This window comes from Chiloscyllium punctatum, chromosome 18 (genome assembly GCF_047496795.1).
Source record: "Chiloscyllium punctatum isolate Juve2018m chromosome 18, sChiPun1.3, whole genome shotgun sequence".
In the NCBI taxonomy this organism is placed as follows: Eukaryota; Metazoa; Chordata; class Chondrichthyes; order Orectolobiformes; family Hemiscylliidae; genus Chiloscyllium; species Chiloscyllium punctatum.
The window spans coordinates 82,671,399-82,688,186 of record NC_092756.1 but is presented as its reverse complement, the minus strand read 5'-3'; the positions used below and the strand labels follow the sequence as shown (position 1 = coordinate 82,688,186).

The following is a 16,788-nucleotide window of genomic DNA, read 5'->3' as shown; positions in this document are numbered from 1 at the left end:
GACTCAATGGGCTGAATGGCCTACTTCTGCTTCTACGTTTTATGGTCTTAAAACATTTCTTAAAGTGTTGTCAATATTGCACTGAAGGGAAATGTGTCAAACAAGCAGCACAAGGCATTTCCCCATGGACCAAAATAACATAAATCAATGGTTTAAACCTGTGTTCAATAATTGGTTGAATAATGAATGGTAACAATATACCTGAGGAGATTAATCCCTTGCTTCTCTCTGAATAGTGCCAATCACATTTTACCTCCAGCTAAACAGAAAAACCGAGGGTCAGTCACACGTTGCAACTGAAAGGCAACACTGCATTCCCTCAGTCCCTTGGGACTTCAAAATGTCATCTCGACAAAGTAGTGGTCTTGACTTTTGACCCGTGACCAGAACTGGACAGCTGCCCATTACCATGGCAAAGCGGCCTCCATAATCTTGAGAACCTCATAATTTTGCCCTCAGTTAAACTGGGTAGGTCGGCTGTGGGGAGCTGAATGACAGCTGGCCAAATTAAGGCCTCGTTAAAGCCTCAACGTTGGGATTGGGGCGACGTTGTTAATAGTGGCCCGAATGTCACTGAGATCACTCCTCAGTTCCAGTTCCCTTCACTTTGATGCAAAATGGCAATCAGCCTCCGCTTTCAAAATATAGTTCCCCACAGCATGTGAGGGCCACTGACAAGGGACAACATTTGTCACCCGCTTCCTGTTGTCTTCAATCGGAATATTTGCTCAGCCATTTCAATTAAGAATTCTGTGGATCTGGAGTCACATAAAGGCCAGATCAGGTCAGTAGACTTCCTTCCTTAAAGGGTATTCATGACTCAAATGGGTTTTTACAACAGAGGATAGGTGTCACGTCACCTTAATTAGATTATTTGACAATTCCAGATTTTGTTAAAAGAAATTAAGCTCCAACCACTGTCATGGTGGGTTTTGAATCAAATCCTTAGGCCTTTTAGCCCGGCGACAATACCACTATGCCACCCTATGTGATTGGGCCCCAATTTCCATATTCAAAAGGTTTCAGTCATCTGAAGCAAGTCACACTGAGAATAAGCTACTTGCAAAATTGAGCAGGCCCCATCACCATACCAACAGGGGCCCACCATCAATATTTTGAGCTAATTGTTGTTCCATTAAAACCAGGCAAAGATGATAGACAATCCACCCACTCAGGTGGGGGTTTAAACCCAGACTTTCTATCGCAAAAAGTGAAGGTGTTTCCCCACTAAGCTCCTTAAGGGTTTTGATCTGAATGCATACATTGGAGTTGAACATAAGGTCATTCAACATGGAGCAGTCTTCTGAATCATGCCAATAAGGGCAAGCTTTTGCTTAAAGAGGAGAAACATTCTCTTCTTGCCTCCCCAAAGTCTTTATTCCAAAGGGCCTGTGGCATTGATGAAGAAAAAATACATTTTTTATAAAATTAAGTTAGCCGCTCCACCACCTGCTTCACAGAACCCTTCCATTGCCCACCGTCCACCATTACACCATCCAGGAGGGCAATGATTCTAAGATTCTTACCGTTTTAGGCTCGTTTATCCACTCAGTTGTGCACTCAATGAATGACCACGATTCTTTCCTGTCACTCCGGGCCTATACCTTTACTACCTCTAATCTCCATCCGACAAGACCCGAAACAAACCAAAGGCAGCAAGACACTTTAACACAAATATCTTTATTTGGTTCACAAATAAATATTCTGTACATGTGTTAAATGACACAATAAAACAGAGCAGCTAAGTTGCACTTGGTGCAAAGGGAAACTTAATTTGTAATGAATTACAAATACATGTCAAACAAAACAATTGTGTTAAAATATTTGTTTCTGTTTTTGAACAGCAGTGTCTGGTTTACGCGAGATTCGTAGTGTCTTTTGTGGAATTTGTCACACAATGTGACGGTTCGGTTTTAATGTGGCGCCGGGGGGGGGGCGCAAAATCAGAAGTCACATGACACCAGGTTATAGTCCAACAGGTTCATTTAAAATTTATCACCTGATGAAGGAGCAGTGCTATGAAAGCTTGTGATTTCAAATGACCCTGCTGGACAATAACCTGGTGTCATGTGACTCCTGACTTTGTCCACACCAGTCCAACACCGGCCTCTCCATATCATCAAGGGGCATGGGAAAGGATTTACTTCCATTCATAAACATATACAATTTTGGCCTATATCAGATTAGGAAACTTCGGTGTAAATGTTCTGGGAACTGGAGGGTACAGTTCAACATTGTCAAAAGAATTGGGGCTGGGCGAGGAAACTGGCTTCCCAATGGGTAGGGTTGTTTAGATGCAAATGTCCGATCAGCCACACGGGTGGGAGTAGGCCCCAAACCAGCTTTCAAAGCGAAGGTGGATCCTTGAAGAATAAAACTAATTAACAGTTTGAGAGAAAAGGCAGGAGAATAAGTGGCCAGCGCTGTCCAAGAACAGACACAGACACAATTGTCTGAATAGGCTCCCTCTTTGCTGTATGATTCTAAGATTCTTACCGTTTTAGGCTCGTTTATCCACTCAGTTGTGCACTCAATGAATGACCACGATTCTTTCCTGTCACTCCGGGCCTATACTTTTACTACCTCTAATCTCCATCTGACAACAGCAGAGTCAAAGAAATTGCTGGAAAAGCTCTGGTGGCATGTGTGCAGAGAAATCAGCATTCCCCTTCCTTGGAACTGGAAAGGCAGTAGCTAAGATCTATGCTGTCTGTCCTATCTGTTTCTTCCTTACATCCGCGAATGGGAGGTGGTGTGTAGTGGTAAAATCATGGGACTAGCTAATCCAGAAGCCCTCAGCTAATGTTCTGGGGATGTCGGGTTTAAATCCCACATGGCAGATGGTCAAATTTAAATTCAATAAAATGGGAATGAAAAGCTAGCAACCATGTACCATTCTCAATTATTGTAAAAATCCATCTGATTCACTAATGCCTTTAACAAAGGGAATCTGCTGTCCTTACCTGGTCTGGCCTAAATGAGACTCCAGACCCATCACAATATGGTTGACTCATTAGGGATGGGCAAGCCAGCATCACCAACATCCCATGAACCAATAAAAAAAACTAACTTACAAGGTTAACTTTAGCTAAATTTCACCTCCTCAAGTTACCCATGTCAGGTTGAACATCTTACCTCCAACTATTATTGAAGCTAGCTCAAATCAAACCTAAGGGACCTCATTTATTGAGGGATGCATTGGGTGACTTTGACTAGCAATGTGTCATGGAAGGAAGCAGCTCAGGGGGACATGGTCAGATAAGAATCCTGAGATCTAGCCCTATCGATACTGAGCAGGTTGATATATTTTCTTGCTGGCTCGTCAATAGCTATTATAGAGCCCGAACAGTATGCAGTCTGATGCTCACTGGCTGACAAGGCTTGGGAGCAAAGTTGGGTGCAGTTTTCCTTGATGGATATAGAATCAGAATGAGCACATGGTTGCTGAGCATAGAGAATGAGGTCTTCAGGAAAGCCGAAGTTTTTGGACATTAGAGGGGGAATTTTGAAACTGCATTATGATATTTAGCACACAGAAATGTCACAAATAAAAAGGGAGGAACCACTATGTAAGCCAGACACTGCCCTTTTCAAATTACATGAAATTATTAACCATGCTGCAAAAAACAGCAACGCCTTGGGACAACGATACAAACTTCTACAGTATCAAAGCACACATTGGAGAGAATTCGCACAAGCTCTTCTGTTATTCTTTGGTGGAACGTGAGCTTCTCTGGCAAGGCCACTGTCTGTCGACCATCCCTAATTGCCCTCGAGGCTAGCCCATCACCCAATAGATGCCAATCATTCTCTCTCAAGATTGTCACCTGCTCAAGAGCATAGCAGTTTTTCAGCAGTCTGTCCCAGGAGTGAAAAGCGTACAAATGACCCGATTTTTCTATTTAAATAGAGGTCTGATTGATTCAATTTGACTGAATGTAGAAGTGACACATTCTCACCCTGTAGATACTGGACCCCAAACCGAACTTTTCTTCCTATCTGGATTTAGATCTGGGTTGAATGGGGAACTCTAACATCCATGGGACATCAGTTGAATTGTCCATAGATCATATCAGTGCCAAATGATAGGCTCTTACAGCATTGATCTAGGCTGTCAGAAGCTAACTAGCTGTTGTTGTTCACTGCAATTGGTAATTATCACTTCCATTATTAACCTCGAAATTCGCAATAAATCATTAAGAAAAGACTTGTTTCATAAAACCTTTTACTTTCTTTATTAAGAAATACTATTCAAATAAAACTTTTAGGAGCAAAAAGTTGATTTTCATTACCAGCGTAGAAGTGCTTATTAACCTTGCTTATTAACTGGAGACAGCAGAGGTTAGGATTAATTTTCTGCATAGATTCTAACTGGGGTTTGACATAAACTCAGAATCAAGATGGGGGAACAAGGCCAACTTATGTGAGAAATCAAAACTGTTCGACAGACTTGAATAAACAAACCATGAGTATGGAACCACAGAGTAATATGGTGGAATCGAATAAGGGTTCCGGTCTGACAAACAACAGAGATCACAGAGTGAGTTTCAGCTTGGAATCCAATCAAAGGGATGGTCCATTGAACTGCATGGTGACCTGAGCAGATTTAGATATTTTCATTGGAATAATTAAGAGATCATTAGGTGATCTTGTCTGTACGATAGATTCCTTTTTCCAACAATTTACATTTGTGGCAATATTTGCTTTCCCGTTGTCAAAGAGGCAGATTCACGCTGGGGTGCTTCACCATGGGGATCAAGGTGGCTGACAAGGCAAGAGAGGAGTTACTTGTTTATCCAGGCCACCCTTCTTTACGTAATAGATTGAGTAATGAGTGCAGGTGGGTTACATAGGGCTGACCTGTCAGAGACTGACCCAATTCACCCCCCCTCAACATACTTTGGCCTTGCTGCACGATGTTTGCAACACTCATAATACACAATCAACATGGATCATAGAATCCAACAGTGTGGAAATAGGCCATTTGGCCCATCAGGTCCAGATCGATCCCTCCAAAGGGCATCCCTCTCAGATCCAGTCCCCTATCTTCTGCCCGTAACCCTGCATTCCGATGGCCAATCCACCTCACCTGCACATCTTTGGACTATGGAAAGAAACCAGAACACCCTGAGGAAAACCACGCAGACTCGGGGAGAATGTCTGTGTGGAGTTTGCACAGTCTCTCGAGGCTGGAATCGAACCCGGGTCCCTGGCGCTATGAGGCAGCAGTGCTAACCACGGTGCTGCCCTAATGGAGGAATGAGAGAGGCAACAGTACAGTAGCGCTAACACCACTGGCAAAGAATTCTAAAGCTTACGGTGACACCCTGCAGACATGGGTCCAAAGACCACCACAGCAGCTGATGGAACTGGGTCTCTTATGGTGTGGTGGTGTGTCCCCACCGCTAAGCCAGGAGGCCCGGGTTCAAGTCCCACCTGCCCCAGACCTGTGTCATGACAGTTAAGAACAGGCCGATTAGAAGATTAATGGGGCCTCAGTAACTCAATTCTGACCAGTCTCTCCTTCTCTACCAGAATGTTGACAAACTGCATTCTAACAAATCAGTTCATTGTTTAATTACATATTAAAATATAGATATGAAGATATAACATTAAAATGATTGACAAAAATTCTGCAAACTAATGCTTTTGAATAACTAAATACTCCTCAGTGCTGACTCCAAAAGGAACCACAAGACAAGGTCTTCTTTGAAAGAACGAAAATGATGTCTCCACATCCTTCAGAAATGATTGACTAAAAATACCGGTGTCTTTTCCCAGCCTCCTACCTGAGGCGGTAAGTGCTCGGGAGCTTGCTCGGCTCTCGATGTGCACCCTTCCTGACTGTACACTGCCCGTATACATCCACTGGCCAACGGCACTCCTACGTCTGGGTCACATCACCAGGGCAAAGGGAACACAGCAACCGGGAGGACGTTGGCGGCATCCCCAGGAACCTGGTGCTCCTCGCTGGGTGTGGATGCACTCCTTCCTCCAGACTCCCAATCTACACCAGCGATCAATTCCAAACAGAAAATCCCGGCGGTCCCTCAGTTACAGTTTGAACGGAAATTCCTCCATGTACTGCTGCAGCCGGGGAACTAAAGGAAGTTGCCGCACGCTTTCAATGCCAAAATGGCCGATTATGTTCTTCCTGCACAACTGCTTCAGATTCAGGATGGGGTTTTTCCTCAAGGGTTTGGAAAAGACCACAGAGACCCCACAGTCAAACCTGAAGGGCTTTACCTGGGTGCTGTCCACACAGTATTCCAGAAGTTTCACCACGCAGTCAAAGCAGGCACCGTTGAACCAGAAGTGCTCCTTCTCAAACAGGATCCGCATGCTAACCGGTCCGCTCTCAGCCCGGACGCTCAGGCTGAACAGGTGGTTGGCCTGAGAGCTGTCCCGAACTAGGAAAGTGCCCACCGGTTCCATCATCAGCAAGGCGTGAGCCTGAGCCACAGTGAGCGGGCCCCAGTAAAATCCACTCTCGTCCAGGAAGCGCAGGGTCCTGTTGACAATCTCCCGCTCCCGGTTGCGGAACGGGCGGAAGTGCGTGGGCTGGTCAGGCGGGCAGTGCTGGAATCGAGGAGGCTCGGGTCGTCGCGCATTTGCCAGTGCATCCAGTTGCGTGCTCCCACCGACCATCTCAGAGAGTCCGCCAACTTTGAAAGGACTCCATCTTTAACCTCCGTGTGGATAAAAGTCCTGAGGGGTGGGGGAGGGGGTGGGGGGGGGGGGTGCGAGGGGAGAGAGAAAAAGAGAACAAGTTGAACACAGAGTGAGATTGTGAACTGGACTATAGCCATGGAGAAGTGCAGCACGGAAACAGACCTTCCAGTCCAACTCGTCCATGCTACCAGATATCCAAAATTACATCTTGTTCTTCGATAATGCAATGGTTGTGTTCTCGTGCAACCCCATGTCATAGAAACATTACAGTTTAGAAACAGCACTTAAAGTGTCGGCGATTTAATTGTGTCACAGCCAATACACATTTTATAAGTTTGTGCTTTAGAAATAGTGTCCCCAAATCATTAATCGCGTTACAGCGAATTCATGGTAACAAAACACGCATTATAGCAGAACGACCTGTAATCTAGAACCATTTGCCAGCATTTGGCCTATATCCCTCTAAAGCCTTCTGATCCATATACCCATCCAGATGCTTTTAAATGTTGTAATTGTACCAGCCTCCACCACTTCCTCTGGTAGTTCATTCCACACATGCACCACCTTCTGCTTGTAAATGTTAACCCTTGGGTCCTTTTTAAATCTTTACCCTCTCACCTTAAACCTATGCCCTCTAGTTTTGGACTCCCTTACTCTAGGGAGAGGTCCTTCACAATTCACCCTATCCATGCTCTCACACTTGCGCAGACACTAGTTTGAGCCGAGGCTGTAATGAGGTCAGGAGCTCAAGGTCCTGGTGGAACCTAAACTGGGCATCAATGAGCAGGTGCTACTTGATAGCAGTGTTGACGACACCTTCCATCACTTTAATACTAGCTTGTGCTGCCTCCTGCAAGTGAAAATAAATAGAAGTTTAAGAAGTAATGGTTCTGACAAGCCAAAAGGATCACCTCAGTGATGGGGATAAGGTCCAATGAACTGAATTCCTAGTCTTTCCCTCCATCTAGAACACCAATGTTTTCCTGTCTGTATGTGTGTTTTGGGGGTGGTTTACAAGGGCGTTAGAATTTTAACCACTAGAGTTGTAAGCCAATGGTTCATAACTGTTTACCTAGAACTGATATGTCTTTTTTAATAAATATTAATCCTTAAATATAGAAACCTGGTTGATGTTTCTGTCAGCTTATATCTAAAAGGTAGGTAAATTGGAGACTTTTGTGTATTTTTATGAAATCTTTACATTTGAAGGTGACTCCAGAAATAGTAAGGTTTGATTTCCAACATTTTACCCCAGTGAGGTGCAATATACCCCCAAACTTATGTCCCTCTATCACCTCAGGAGACAAATAAAGCCACATGGAAACACTCCCACTATCTCAAGGTTTCCCTTTAAGACACACAACATCGTGACTAGGGACTCCAATGCCACTCCTTCACTGGCTCTGGGTCAAAACCCTGGAGCTCACCTCCTAACCCACAGTGTCTGTCCCTACAACTTGCGGACTGCAGCAGTTCAAGAACTTAGCTCAACAGCATCTTCTCAAGGACAATTAGGAAAATGTTGGTCCAGCCAGTGGCATTCATTTCTTCATGAATGTTTGCTTTCATTCCAAATCCCATGATGGCTCAGCGGTCATCATTGCTGCCTCACAGCACCAGGGACCCAGGTTTGATTCCACCCTTGAGCGATTATCTGTGTAGAGTCTACACATTCTCCCTGTGTCTGCATGGGTTGCCTCCTGGTGCTCCGGTTTCCTCCCACAGTCCAAAGATGTGATGTTAGGTGGATTGGCCTTGTTAAATTGCCAATAGTAATGGAGGCTAGGTGGATTAACCATGGAAAACACAGGGGAGTGGGACGTTCTTCAGAGCGTATGTGTGACTTGATGGGCTGAATGGCCTGCTTCCATTCTGTAGGGATTCTATGATTAACAAAGAGCTGCACTGTCTGAGGAACAGCCTTTTAGATGAGAAGTTAAACAGAGGCCTAATCTACTCCTTCCAGTGGGTCTAAAGCAGCACAAAAAGCAGGGAGACTGGGGAATAATAGAACAAAGAAAATTTACAGTCCAGGAACAGGCCCTTCGGCCCTCCAAGCCTGATCCGATATTGTACTGGATAATTTTACCTGGACAAGTATTGAAAAATAGACAATACCATTATTAGCAAACCAATTTTTGCAAGATCTTGCTATGTGCAAGTTAGTTATTGCATTTCCTATATTACAAATGCCAGCCACAGTTCAAAAGTAATTAATTCCCTACAGAGGGGATATATAAAATCCAAATTCTTTCTTCATGGCTGCCTTTATTTAAAACCACTACCTGCTGATTTCTATCATACTAACAGTGTACACTGACCTTCTGCCCTAATCCCTTCATATATCTACTATAGATGCGCCCATCACCTTTCCTGGAACTCATTTCTCCCCTTTTCTCCAAGTTTTTAGCAATAGGAATTTAGTTCAAAAAAATCCTTGTTCTTTGTATGATCTCACAAGACCTGCTCACCTCCTTTCTCCTGCAAGACCAATTGTAGCAGTCATTCCTAGGACCTTCTGAAGTCCATTACTGCATGTTTCACAGCCCTCACCCCTCACACTCTGAGCCTCCTACTTTTCAATGTTGCTTTCTCTAGTTTTGCAGTCTTCAGTTGAGCAAATTATTGCCCAGTTCACCTTTGTCAATTCTTTTAACCAGCTCCCCGCAATATTTTGCTTTTCTAACGAATGCAGGCCGAACTTACACCATCACAACTGGGAAGAAAAAAAGACTTCCTGAAAATACCTTTGTAAAAATAATTTTACTTCTACGTATGTGCTTAAAAGGTACAAAACTTAAACGGCGCCTAAGAGAGAGACAAAGTTTCCCCACTTGTGTTCATCAGGACTGAAATACAAGAAAACAACTGAAAACAGTTTATACAGCCTGAGAAGGAGGTGCTGATTTCCCTTTTTAGCAATTCTTTCCACGTGACTACATGACCAGAATTGCACTTAATACAACAAGAATGCAATTTCCTTACACTGACCATCAACCCCTCTGAAAAGCAGCACCCTTAAGTGTTTATTTTCACTGCAGTTAAATATTGTGCGTGATTGCGTTGTCTATAACTCTGCTGAATTCGAGTTTGTACATCAACATTGACCTGGAGCTGCCTTTCTCTCACTCAGTTATCAAGGAATGGTTGAAGCCTCCTGCCTGAAACCGACCTTGATGCTTTGGTCATGGATGATGATGGATAGTGTAGGGGGACGAGCTGAGAATAGTTCACAGGTCAGCGCAACAGTGAGGGCCAAAAGCCCTGTTCTGTGCTGTATTGATCTATCTCTCTCTCTCTCACTTGACCTTGGCCTACCTGAGTCCCTGAGCGCAAACTCTTGCCAGTGCCTTGTTCCATCTAAACTCAATTATTCCAATGCAGTCCTGTCCATCCTCCCGTCACCCATCCTCTGTAAATTTAGCCAAATCTTCGCTGCCCACATTCTATTATTCAGAGTTGAGAGTGTGTTGCTGGAAAAGCACAGCAGGTCAGGCAGCATCTGAGAAGCAGGAAAATCGACATGTCAGGAATCCCGATGAAGGGCTCCGGCCCAAAACGTCGATTTTCCTGCTCCGCGGATGCTGCCTGACCTGCTGTGCTTTTCCAGCAACACTTTCTCACTCTGATCTCCAGCATCTGCAGACCTTACTGTCTCCTACATTCTAATATTCAGACATATCATCCATCCATTATTGCTATGCTCAATGATGCACATTGGGTGCGCTTCTATTAACATTTTAAAGTAAATAAGACCACTTGTGTATTCAAGTATCTCCAGGCACCTCCATCCCACCCTGGTTTCTCTAAACCCTTGGTCAGCCTGCTATAGGATAGGCTTTATTAAATTGGAAAGAGTACAGAAGAGATTTAGCAGGATGTTGCAGGAACCGGAGGGTTTGAGTAATAAGGAGAGACTGGGACTGTTTTTGCCCCTACAGCATTGCGGGTTGAGGGGTGACATTATAGAGGTTTATAAAACCATGAAGGGCATAGATAAAGTGAACAGTGAAGATCTTTTCCCCAGGATTGGGGGGGCGGGGGAGTTCAAAACTCAAGGGCATAGATTTAAGGCGAGAGGAGAAAAATGTAAAAGGGACATGAGGGGCAACTTTTTCCACACGTGTATGGAATGAACTGCCAGAGGAAGTGGCAGATGCAGATTCAGTTACAACATTACAACAGTGACCAGCGACCACTCTCCATCATGGGTCTGTCCTCCTGGATCGGAGTAGGAGCGTCAGCGGAGGCAGTTGGCGACGGATGAGGACCGGAGCAGGCCTCATCTCGGACACGCATGTCAAGGCCGCAGGGGCAAGGGTTGAGGTTCCAGGGCCCGGCCAATGTCCAATGTCAGGCGAGAGAGCCAGAGAAATTGCGGCCGTACAAACGGGTGGGAATTGAGCCCTTAAGACGGGTGTCATCAGCTGGAGAGAACTGGACAAATTCCAAATCTCTTGCTTTAATTTCTTGCTTTTTATTTAAAAATCCAAGATGGTGCCTGTGAGTGTCGAATCTTTGCACTTTTCACTATATTCCAGAACACGTGATAATAAATCCCAACATTTAAAAGACATTTAGACAGGTAGATGAATAGGAAAGGTTTAGAGGAATATAGGCCAAGCACAGGCAGATGGGACTGGTTTAGTTTGGGAATATGGTCAGCAAGGGTGAGTTGGACCGAAAGGTCTGTTTCCAAGCTGGATGACTATGTCATCTCTTAGATCACTACACGTGTAGCAGACAATTTACATTACTATTTGAGCACTAACCCTTGACTCTGCATTTCTATATCCTAATTAATCAACACGTTCAGTGAGATTAGAAGGTGTTCCTCACACATTTCTTTCACAAAAGCTACTGGTCATTTCGGCTGTTATTATTTGCATTTCCTTGGACACTTGTGTTAACATTCAACTTTACACACAGTACGAGATCTGGAATGGTTTGAAGTTGGTTGAGAGACATAAAGCAAACTGGAGAGGCATGATGAGGTAAAATGGGATAGAGAGAGAGAGAGAGAGAGAGAGAGACAGAGAGACAGAGAGAGAGAGAGAGAGAGAGAGAGAGAGAGAGACACACACACAGTCAGTTAGATAGAGGGAGAGGAGCACGATCAAAAAGCAAAAAAAGTTGAAAATCTCATAACACCATGTTATAGTCCAACAGGTTTATTTGGAAGCACTAGCTTTCATAGCGCTGCCCCTTCATCAGGTGGCTGTGGAGCAGGACCATAAGATACAGAATTTATAGCAAAAGATCACGGTGTCATGCAACTGCAACGACATATTGAACAAACCCAGATTGCTGTTAAGACTTTTATCTTTTTGAAGGGGTTGCAAGTGAAATACTTAACAGTAATCTTTGTTCAATATATCGTTTCAGTTGCATGACACTGTGATCTTTTGCTATAAATTCTGCGTCTTACGTTCCTTTTCCACAGCTACCTGATGAAGAAGCAGCGCTTTGAAAGCGAGTGCTTCCAAATAAACCTGTTGGACAATAACCTGCTGTTGTGTGATTTTTAAACTTTGTCAACCCCAGTTCAACACCAGCACCACCACAGAAAGAGAAAAGCCACATTTAGATTGTCACCCTTCCTGCCCCACCCCACACATGCCATGGTCAAACAACCTACCACCATTCAATGCCTGGAGTTTTGGTTGGAGAATATCTAACTGGAAGTTACCAGCACTCAACAAGACCACAGCATGAGAAATATCAGCCAGCAAACCATATTAAAAAAAAACACAAGCAAACGCATAGAGAACACCACTAAAGACTCACCAGTCCTAAAACAGCTCGATTCCCATTATTGTTAAATACGTATTTTTAAACTGTCAGCATCAACTGTGTGAGGGAGATATCAAGGGGTTTAAAATGTGCCATTAATCTTATCGCGTTTTATTGCTGCACAGCATCCTACTTTGTCCTGCAAGTCTAGCTCCACCCTGACAAGAGCACTGCATAGATAACATGTCCCGTCAAAGGTACAAATGCAAATCAGAGGGGACCACATTTGCTCTGCGGGAAAAAGCTACCACCAATTCCAAAAATACAGCCTTCAGTCTAAGCGTCACCAGCTTGCTCTTATAAGTGGGACCTTCATCGCTTCCTTATGACAAAAGCAGTCAACATTTTGAGTTGCATCTCAACGCGCTACTTAAAAGGTTTCAGCCATGGTTAGTTTCAGGGATACAAGGTTCATGCCAGAGAATCATGCGTAAAACTTGAGATGGCACTCCAATGCAGTACTGAGGTGGTGCTGTATTACTTGGAGCTGTGGTCCTTTGCATGAGATATCAAACGAGCCCTTCCCAATTTTTCCCCCCACTCCCCTTCCACTGCAATCTCAGTTCAAGACTTGAAAATTGCTGTGACCCCCATCGTTAAGAACTGACAGTAAAAGGTGGGCAAAACTACAGCAGTCTTCAAAAATCTAACTTTTTACTGACTTTGGTGCAGCAGGAATCAGTTTTCAAAATAAAAGCAAGGTCTTAAAGGGACCTCGCAGCTGTGGACAACTCGTCAGAGCTGCATGGCAACCGTTGCTACCTTGGAGCTCATAACCCCATAACCTCAATCACAACCCCCACTGGGCCTGCGGTCTACCTTTTGGGAAGTCCTGTATTAAACCAAAGCTCAAATCAGCCAATAAAAAAAATCTTGTACAACATTATCTGAAGACGTGCAGGGGGATCTTCTCCTCGTGCCCTGTCTGACATGTATCAAATCATTTAATCACGTTTACTGTTTGTGGGATCATGCTGTGTACATTAGGTTGTTGCCTTTCTTAAATTATCAATTGCACTTCAAAAGTGCTCAATTGACTGTAAACACATTGCAGTCAGTGTTCGAAGGTCATGAAACCTCCTATGTACAACCCAGCTTCATGCAGTGCGATTAGTTCCAACACCAGCTATTTCCTTTCTGACTTTGGTAAGCAAGACTACAAACTAGGAATCAATTTAAACACAAATTCACCTGCACCTCCACACACATCATTTACTGCATCCGCTGCACCCGATGTGGCCTCCTCTACATTGGGGAGACAGGCCGCTGACTTGCAGATTGCAGGTCCTTGGCCTCCTCCATCGACAGACCATGGCAACACGACGCCTGGGGGAAGAGCACCTCATCTTCTGCCTAGGAACCCTCCAACAACAAGGGATGAATGCAGATTTCTCCAGCTTTCTCATTTCCCCTCCCCCCCCACCTTTTCTCAGTCCCAACCCTCGGACTCAGCACCGTCTTCTTCACCTGCAATCTTCTCCCAACCTCTCCGCCCCACCCCCACTCCGGCCTATCACCCTCACCTTGACCTCCTTCCACCTATCACATTCCCAACACCCCTCCCCCAAGTCCCTCCTCCCTACCTTTTATCTTACCCTGCTTGGCACACCCTCCTCATTCCTGAAGAAGGGCTTATGCCCGAAACGTCGATTCTCCTGCTCCTTGGATGCTGCCTGACCTGCTGCGCTTTTCCAGCAACACATTTTTCAGCTCTGATCTCCAGCATCTGCAGTCCTCACTTTCTCCTAATCAATTTAAACAAATCAGGACAATTCTGTACAGCACAACTGGGCTCAATGCAAACTTGTACACAATTGTCAAGCTGATTTAATGACAAGATGTTACTGAGGTGATTGCTAGTGAGGCTACAGTAGTGTGCATATTAACACAGAGGAGAGAGACCCCAAAATAAGCAGCTATTCCAGCTCCCAATGTATCAGAAATCCATCTTTTGGTTGAAGTACGACATCAAGTTTCCATCAGTGTGTCTTTTGGATATAAAAGGCCCTGTGGCACTGTTTTCCGAATTCTTCTCAGTTTCCTGGCTAATATTTACCCTTCAACTAGCAACATGGAACACAGATTATCTGCTCATTTATCTTTTTTACTGCCTGAGAGAGCGTATGTGCAAATTGCCTGCTGACTTTCTTCCATTACAATTGAGAACTAGGAAGCACTTTGATGGTCATAAAATACTTGAGTGCATGCTGAGAACATGACAGATCCTGCACTTGCAAATATTTGCAAACCCCATATTTACAAACTGCAAGTTTGTTCCTCACTCTCTTTTAGAAACCAATACAAATAATGAACTAAATAAACCAATGATAGCCCCTTAAAGGGGCAGTGTAACTAAATGCAGATATTCAAAAGCAAGCTTACAAGGCTGAATTTCAATGTTGTGCCCAGACACACTCTAACCTCTGCAGTGCTCATTGGAGATGGAAGATGCTCATAGTGTCCAAGTTTGTGCAGGCTAGGTAGACTAGCCATAGGAAATGGAGGGTTACAGGGATAGGGTACAGGGGTGGGTCTGGGTGGGATATGCTTCAAAGGGTCGGTGAACACTCGATGGGCCAAATAGCCTGCTTCCACACTGCAGGGATTTCATAAAGATCTGAGATGTATCCACACTCCACTGGCATAGAGATGTGTTTTTCAGATGAGTTTCAGGTTATTACCTCAAAGTCAGATGAATTGGTAGGACCAACGAACATGAGACTTATTGGACACAGATAAATTGACTAGTTGATGTTGGCACACAGGAGTCAAAATTTAATTTAGTATTTTAACTGTAAGGGGGGTTAGTAAACATTCAGGAGAAAGTGAAAACTGCAGATGCTGGAGCTCAGAGTTGAGAGCGTAGTGCTGGAAAAGCACAGCGACGTCAGGCAGCATCTGAGGAGCGGAAGAATCGATGTTTCGGGCATAAGTTCTTCATCAGGAATGAGGCTTGTGGGTTGGGTCTGAGAGATAAATGAGAGTAGGGTGGGTTTGGGGGGGAGGGGGGGGGGAAGGTAGCTGGGAAAGCGATAGGTGGATGAAGGCGAGGGAGAAGGTGAAGGTCAATGGGAGGAGTGATGGACGGGTCCAGAGGGTGGTGCAGAGTTCAAGGCTTGGGACTGGGATAATGTAGGGGGAGGGGAAATGAGGAAGCTGTTGAAATCCACATTCATTCCGTGTGGCTGCAGGGTCCCAAGGTGAACTATGAGGCATTCCTCCTCCAAGTGTCAGGTGATAAAGGTTTGGCAATGGAGGAAGCCCAGGACCTGCATGTCCTTGACTGAGTGGGAGGGGGAGTTGAAGTATTCAGCCATGGGACGGTGGGGTTGGTGGGTGCAGGTGTCCCAGAGATGTTCTCTGAAACGATCTGCAAGAAGGCGTCCTGTATCTCCGATGTAGAGGAGACCGCACCGGGTGCAAAGGATGCAGTAGATGACATTGGTAGAGGTAAAGGTAAATTTCTGATGGTATACATTCAGTAAATTAGTAAACATTCAAACTAGTTAAGGTGGGCATTTTGAAACACTAGGTTCTGTCCTTGAGTGATGACACTGACAGGCTGCATAATAAAAAGCTGAGCAGCTGTGGAGGAACATGTTGACTCGGACATAGTGTCAACTGTTGAAAGTGTAACAAAAACAAAACAAATGTAGATTCAAATGAATTTTAGACAATCATAGATAGCAAACCCAAATCTATCACTTTTTGAATTCCAGGATAGAAACCACGCAGTCTCAGGGGTTTTAGTCCCTTAAACGTTTCCAATACTTTTCCTCAGCTGATATTAATTAGTCTAATCTCCTCGGTCTTTTTTTTCCTAAAATTGTCTCAATTTCTTATGGGCAACTAGAGTCTTCTAATGTTAAGGCAGAAAAGTTATTTGTGCAATGTGTCTGCTACTTCCTTATCCGTCCTTATAATTTCTCCCATTTCTGCTCCTAAGGAACCAAACTTTACAAATAGCTACTCTCTTCCTTTGTATATGCTTATTTGAACTCTTTTTTAAAAATTATATTCCTGGCTGGTTTAGAACATAGAACATAGAACAATACAGCACAGAACAGGCCCTTCGGCCCACGATGTTGTGCCAAACATTTGTCCTTGCTTAAGCACCTATCCATGTACCTATCCAATTGCCGCTTAAAGGTCACCAATGATTCTGACTCTGCCACTCCCACAGCCAGCGCATTCCATGCCCTCACCACTCTCTGGGTAAAGAACCTACCCCTGACATCCCCCCTATATCTTCCACCCTTCACCTTAAATTTATGTCCCCTTGTAACACTCTGTTGTACCCGGGAAAAAAGTCTCTGACTGTCT

General features: G+C 44.4%; 1 protein-coding gene across 7 annotated transcripts in view; it reads right to left on the bottom strand.

Annotated features, from left to right (window-relative positions):
- Positions 1-1,626: 1,626 nt before the first annotated feature.
- The window catches only part of LOC140489251 (suppressor of cytokine signaling 1-like), a 64,928-nt gene continuing 49,766 nt past the window's right edge, over positions 1,627-16,788 (bottom strand). For 4 of the 7 annotated variants that reach the window (XM_072588591.1, XM_072588598.1, XM_072588594.1 and 1 more), the window contains exon 2: positions 1,627-6,708. In XM_072588591.1, the coding sequence (XP_072444692.1) occupies positions 6,055-6,648 (594 nt within the window). In that variant the 5' untranslated portion in view covers positions 6,649-6,708 and the 3' untranslated portion in view covers positions 1,627-6,054. Of the gene's footprint in view, positions 6,709-6,834; positions 7,751-12,459; positions 12,921-16,788 lie in introns of those variants that run through there. The other 3 variants (XM_072588595.1, XM_072588597.1, XM_072588592.1) reach the window with 3 other exon arrangements.